The sequence below is a fragment of the Gymnoscopelus microlampas genome (assembly GCF_963454915.1).
Source record: "Gymnoscopelus microlampas genome assembly, chromosome: 12".
Taxonomy (NCBI): Eukaryota; Metazoa; Chordata; class Actinopteri; order Myctophiformes; family Myctophidae; genus Gymnoscopelus; species Gymnoscopelus microlampas.
Genome location: NC_139949.1, coordinates 48,105,010 through 48,111,807, shown reverse-complemented (window position 1 = coordinate 48,111,807; position 6,798 = coordinate 48,105,010). Strand labels below are relative to the sequence as shown.

The window sequence follows — 6,798 nt, the reverse complement described above, 5'->3', positions numbered from 1 at the left end:
ACTGACATTTAATAACTTTATACTTTTGAAAATGTAATAGTTTAATAGAAATAATAGATCTACAAGCATACAACGCGTCGTGATGCAACACGTTGTATGCTTGTAGATAAACTATTTCCGCAAATTATGTTTTTATATTTGAAAATGTATGAACATTTTTCAACATGGAAAGGATTATAACGGTTATGCAAAATAATCTCAAATAATTACGATTAGGCAATTATGTAATAATTGAGAAAGTCAAATTATGTGTTACAAGAATGACAAAAACACATAAATGTTGGGTTTAGTGAGGAGGACAAGAGAAGGTTTTGGGAGACGGCATAGATGTTTCCAGGTACTGTACTGTAGGTGATAGCATAGATTCCACTCTCTCACCTACCTCCTCCGCTGCAATTAACCACTTAAACCTACAGTATACTTCATTGACCGGGGTCCTCTATAGGTCTATACTAGGCCCCCTCCTTCTTTCCCTCTACACCAAATACATATCGCTGAAAATAACCGATCTACAAGCTCACAATGCGTCACATTGCAATGTATTGTGAGCTTGTATATCGGCTATTTTCGCAAAGAGTTTACCCCACAATATGGATGCTAGGAAGTGCATAAAAAAGTGTCTAATGTGCATAATAATTTAAGAATCATGAATGTATGTACAGTATGTAAAGGACAGTCCATTTAAAACACAGATCAGTGTCCTCAGCAAAAGTTGCAAAAACTATGATCAACCACTCCCTAAGCTTCTGAGTTCTGGGTAGCTTTCATTCATGGAAATACCCCCAGAGTGGAACATGTATCATATTTACAATGAGGCCTAATGCCATACCATCTGCAAGGACATGAACAAAGACAAAGTCATCATTCACAGTCTGTCCTATTGATAACTGTGAATTCACTAAAGTCATAGTGTAGTTGAGGAAATGCACGCCACAGCAGAGGTGGTCATTTCCTGTGACATTTGCTGGATACGCCTGCCCTCTTTAAAGAAGTTAACAATAGGCTGCTCTGCAGCCATTTACCAAACGAGAGGTTGTGTGTCTTCCATCGAGTTGTACAACAAGCGTAGAAGATGAACTAGAATGTCTGAGGACGTGTACACCACGCCATACCCGACAACCCACACATATGACAGCCTGAGAGTTCATCGCCCTGACCCTGGGACCCAGCAGAATGCTGTACAGAGGACTGCACCACAGCATGGAGGTAAACAAAAAAACATAAAAATAGATATAATCCTTCAATGGTTAACTAACACATCTATGGATGTTATGCCATACCAGAGGTTTAGTGCTCTCTATAGAAGTGGCTTTAATGTAATTCATAAAGGAACAGTGCCCTGTGCAAAAAAATATCCTAAACAGTGACATGTACTCTGCTGTCAAAAACAGTCGTATTTTTGGGCCAACTTAATAATGTGATAATGTACTCAATAATAACAAAATGTTAACTAGTTTCTTAAATACTGTATGGGCCAGTATAGTGTTTGCAAAATCATTAGAGTTGTGTTGCATTTAATGTTCGCTTCATAAATTTCCCACTGAAGTGGTGTTTATTTTACTGGAGGAATGTATCATTCTGAATGACCAATCAAGAAGAATGATGTTAATGTAATTATCAATACTTTAGTGGCTGTTTATAATGGAACATTTGCATTTATTCACACGTGATTGGATAGTCACACAATTCATTTGATCTGCCTTGAGTAAAAAAAAAAAAATCTTTGAAGCAACACCTTGAAAATGGGTCTTATATTTTCAGACTCTGATGAGCCAAAGAACAATCGTTCCAGAGCTGCTGCAGGTTGTCTGGGAACGCTGTGTCTTCTCCTATTGGCTGCCATCATTGGCCTGGTCATACACAGTGAGTGTCATTCTATAAACATATAAAAGTATCTTTACTTGTTATATTTGAGTCAGAAACTGTGTTGACGTCTGTTGCTTGAAATACATTGGGCCATATTTTGGGGCAGGCGAATTTGTGTGATGTGCAGTGGACAGGCAAATGCACTATTGCTGGAGGCAAAGTGCCATGTTTTCTCCCACCTGCGTGTGTTTGGTGTTTTGGGGACTTTGGAGGAGAGGTGCAGTAGGGGGTGTGTCATCTGCAAATCAGCAGCGCACTGCAATTTTGGTGTCAACAGGGACATCGCTTTGGGGCGGGTTATCTGCTCTGTGTCCACTAATGTCCATGCGGACCCTGAGCAGTCATTCTGCAGATGTCTGTTAATGTAGTTTATCTGGCGATCACAAATTAAGCAATATTACACAAGAGGGTGTGCGTCATCGTGATTATTGGCACACCAGTGATGCGGTGAGGAACGAGGCACAGCCGAGTTGCGCAAGCATCACTGGTGTGGAAATACATGGGGTCCGTCTGACAGACAGAGTCCTTGTTTACTCAGCCACGCGAGACAACTTTTCTCAGACTGGACAATTAGAAATAAAACGGAATTGTTAGCTCAATCTCATTGTATTTAAGATATTCAATAGAAATTTGATTTTTTTAAACTGCTAGCCGAGCCACTTAGCTGGCTCTGCTCTGGGACTGTCTGATCACCCCAGCTGATTTTTATATTTTGATTAGATGTCATAATCATAATCATTTGAAGCACGGGTAGATATTTCAACCAATCAGATTGCTCCGTCAGAACTACCTGTTGTATAATTGGGCTTATGAACTGGGCTTTACAGTGAGAAATGCTTCTCATAGAACCAGTGGCGAATATATGAATGCATTATTCCGTCCAAGATAATTTCATCATCTGCTTTGACATCTGTTTGAGGTGCTGCACTGTAGTTTATTTTTGCACCTCCAGGACGAGGATCAATTTGGTATTGAGAAAAACCACATTTCCGAGTTTTTCCTTCCATGACACTGTGGAAATGACCAGTATGCAGCTGCTCTTAAAGGGATAGTTCAGCCAAAAAATTACTTATTGTCTATCAATTACACACCCCATGAAGCCTTGAATTCCAGGAGATTTTGTAGTTTTTGTCACATTCCTAAACCAATAATTTGATGACCGGCGGAAAGATGCAAATGTCTCCGGTAGGAGACTCAAAGTTCACACTTTGAGTGTCCTACCGGAGCCGCCGCCGGTCATCAAATTATAGGCTTAGGTATAAGACAAAAACAAAAAAATCTCCATGAATTCAAGTCTGTGTAATCGATAGAACAAAAGTGATTTTGGGGGAGAAGTAACCCTTTAAAGGCAATGAAAAGCATGGCTGAATACAACTACGGCACACCCACTGATAATATATTCAGTCTATTTCACTACGGGTACTCCACCCTTCTCCAGTCTGTAAAATACAGAACGTCTGTCACCACTCCCCACTGCACTCCACGCCAGTTCGCCTGTTTCCCCAAAACAGGTCTTTTGTCTCATTGTCAAATGACGATTTACTATCAGAACATAGTTGTATGTAAAGCTAATCAGTTTGTTGATTCTCCTTCTCACAGACAGCAACCTGGTCAAACGCCTTGACCAGTTAGAGTTACAGACCACTGAGACCAGACATAACCTGGCTGAAGAGAAAGCCAAATTCCAGACCAGATATATCAACGTGACACAAGAGAGAGATGACCTGAAGAAGAGGCTCTGTGGTCAGTGAGACATCACTATTTACTTTCCTTCATTGGTCAAATTGTTCATCATTTGTCATTCATCTGAGCAGATTAAAGAACAGTGTCGATGTTTATGTGTTGTTAGAATTACCTGGATGGAAGAAACTTGCCAGCAGTTATTATTACATCTCTACTGAATTGAAGAACTGGGAGGACAGCAGACAATACTGTAAAGACAACCAATCAGACCTGATGGTCATAAACAGCAAAGAAAAACAGGTATAATGTGTGTGTGTGTGTGTGTGTGTGTGTGTGTGTGTGTGTGTGTGTGTGTGTGTGTGTGTGTGTGTGTGTGTGTGTGTGTGTGTGTGTGTGTGTGTGTGTGTGAGTATGTGTCTGTTTGTTCGTACGTACGTACATTTATGCATCCGTCCGTGTGTGTGCATTAGTGCATAGTGCATGCTATGACCTCATTTGTGGAGACTCAAATCTATTGTTCAGTTTATACTTCAGTAACCAGCATCTTTTCTGTCCAGGACTTTGTTGTTAATCTAGACTGGAGAGTGTGGCTGGGTTTGACTGACATTGAAGGAACCTGGAAGTGGGTCGATGGAACGCCACTGACCACACCAATGTAAAACTTTACCTTCTTTCTACTCCATTTATTTCAAGAAGCATTTTAATAAAATGCACATATTCACTCTTCACTAGATTCTTCTAAATTGTGTTAAATCCTTCTATTAAATTCACCAAATCTATGTGTGTCGCTCTGTCAGTCTGACACGGGTGTAACTTGGAAAGCAGACACAGATTGGGGGCGTCATGCCACGTTTGTGCCACCTAGACAGTATTAGTCCCTGATTGGCCAACCAGATCCGTCGGCTTCACTGATTGGCCAAACTTTGTGTCACACAGCCAATATAAGTGGCTTCATATGCAATGTAATATGGAACAATGTGGTAGAAGAATGGCAGTAATGTTGGGATGGAGGAGGAGAAGGAAGGTATTTTTATAACATTCAAACAAAAATGAGTGACAACAGAATGGTAAAGTATGAGAAGTAGAGAGAGGAGGTCATCATTACAGGGTTAAATACGTTTTTTTTTTTACTGGGAAACGGTTCATTAAATAAAACATCATATTTGATTGGCAAACAGGTTTATGTGATCATTGCCAGGAGGAGGAGTCTGTGGAATATGCTAATATGGACTGTAGTCACTACCAAAGGGAAAGGGATAGCATGGTGGATGAGCTGAGGAAAGTGGAAGTGTGTGAAATGTGATGCGGGTGTACATCAGATAACAGGGTATTGCACAACGCGTAGGGCAAGTATTCCTGACTTGCATCGTTCCCGACATGCAGTGGTGGAAAAAGTACACAAATTCTTTACTTAAGTAAAAGTATCAATACTGCAACATAGAAATAAAACTCCAGAAATCTAAATTTACTTAATTAAAAGTACAAAAGTATTGGCATCAAAATATACTTAAAGTACCAAAGGTATAAATACAAAAATGTTTGAAAAAAGCAGATCTACAAGCTCACAACGCGTCGCGATGTGACGTGACGCGTTGTGAGCTTGTAGATCTGCTATTTTCAAATAGCCTATGTATAAAATAGGGCTAAAGTGGTTAATGTACGTTTCATAATATCATAATGTATATCTGAAAAGTAACTAGTAACTAAAGTTTTCAAATGATTGTAGTGGAGTAGAAGTTCAATATTTGTCTCCGAGATGAGGTGGAGTAAAAGTAAAAGTATTTTGGAAGTAAGTAATTGGAAATGCTCAAGTAAAGTAAAAATATCTCAAAATTGTACTTAAGTACAGTACTTAAGTAAATGTATTTAGATACTTTCCACCACTGCCGACATGCTAGGCTCCGAGTAGTATTATAATAAAATACAAACCTCCCATCGTGACAATCACTACAACAATTATATTATAATAATAAGTTGTTTATTTCATAATCCAGTAAAATTAATAACAAAATATAATTTTGTTAATATAATTTGAGGTAATGATTAAAAACAATAGAGTGAAAACCCATCCTTGTACATGTAAGGTAATTGACTAAATGTTCCTACTTTTCTCCAGGTACTGGAGATCTGGTGAGCCTAATAACTTAGGATACCGTGGTGGTGAAGAAGAAGACTGTGCTGAGTTTCATAACATTAACCCTGAGGTTAAAGGAAGTAAAGGATGGAACGACAGGTCATGTAATGCACTTAACCACTGGATCTGTGAAAGAGTTATCTACTGAAATCATTATTCTTTCCATGTATTAGTTAGCTGGTGCGTTGGTACAGCTACTGTACATGATGGGTGTGTTTGCATGTGGCAGTTTGTGTGTTTGCTTTGGTTTGCCTTTCTTGCAATTCTACTCAACATGCACATAGACATGTACATTACAATTCATATATCTTCATTATTTAGTTAAAGGAGAGCCTATAGAATGTGAATACAGCCATCTGTTCCATTGTATTACCATGTTCATATAGAGCAATGAAGTGTGTTGCACTCTGTGTAATGTATTCTGAACTGGGTTTGGTCCAAATCAGTTCCTTAAAGCTGCAGTCCGGGACTTAAGTTAATGAATAGAACATTATTTTAACTAATCCATACATGGTACATAGTATAATAATACAATATAACTAGTATATCTGCAGTGGTTGTAGGTGGTCTCCCTACTCTGCCATTGAGACATTTAGACCCTGGTGTCGGGGAGGACACCTTCAGTAAAAGTTAAAGTAAAGGTTCAAAGTGCATTTCGTAACAAAACAGCCAGACAGTTGTTTTTCTTCAAGGTTCATTAACTGTGTTTTGTTTGCTTGTTTGCTTGAATACATGAAATAAAGCCATAAAGACTGGATCATTTGTCCCGTACCATTCTTTCAAGTGAACGCTGTCACATATGGAATTAGAAATCTTGGGAACGTAACATTCTAATGCTGTCACAATGGCTACTGTCCACTTAAATTGACTTAAATTAAGTTATACACTGGTAGAATAATAACATTAAACCTGAGAGAGAGAGAGAACTTTGTTACTTTACACCACAGCTATAAGGTGGGATTCTGCTTCTCCTGAGCAACGTGTTCATTCACTTGTCCACTGGTGTGGACTGAGCTTTTAGCTAAACAAGGGAACTGATGATTATGCTTAAGTTAGAGTCAAGAGTATGATGAGCGCTGACCAAAAAGCCATCACTCTGAAATAAGTATGTGATA

The 6,798-nt window shown here is 38.9% G+C and overlaps 1 protein-coding gene across 2 annotated transcripts; it reads left to right on the top strand.

The window, feature by feature from the left end:
- The first annotated feature begins 1,028 nt into the window (after window positions 1-1,028).
- LOC311056821 (C-type lectin domain family 4 member M-like) lies at window positions 1,029-6,364 on the top strand. 2 transcript variants are annotated; one of them, XM_084073648.1, is made up of 6 exons: window positions 1,029-1,206; window positions 1,762-1,863; window positions 3,466-3,609; window positions 3,716-3,849; window positions 4,107-4,204; window positions 5,666-6,364. In XM_084073648.1, the coding sequence occupies exons 1-6, from the start codon at window positions 1,083-1,085 to the stop codon at window positions 5,829-5,831; spliced, it is 768 nt and encodes a 255-aa protein (XP_083929774.1). In that variant the 5' UTR covers window positions 1,029-1,082; the 3' UTR covers window positions 5,832-6,364. The 2 variants fall into 2 exon arrangements, with proteins under 2 accessions (XP_083929774.1, XP_083929775.1); XM_084073649.1 differs by lacking the exon at window positions 3,466-3,609.
- The last annotated feature ends 434 nt before the right edge of the window (window positions 6,365-6,798 follow it).

Excerpts from the sequence above, each read along its gene's own strand:
- LOC311056821 (XM_084073648.1), top strand. The coding sequence starts at position 1,083 with ATGTCTGAGGACGTGTACACCACGCCATACCCGACAACCCACACATAT. Across the intron at positions 1,864-3,465 it reads CATTGGCCTGGTCATACACA|ACAGCAACCTGGTCAAACGC; the intron begins GTGAGTGTCATT and ends TCCTTCTCACAG. Across the intron at positions 4,205-5,665 it reads ACGCCACTGACCACACCAAT|GTACTGGAGATCTGGTGAGC; the intron begins GTAAAACTTTAC and ends ACTTTTCTCCAG.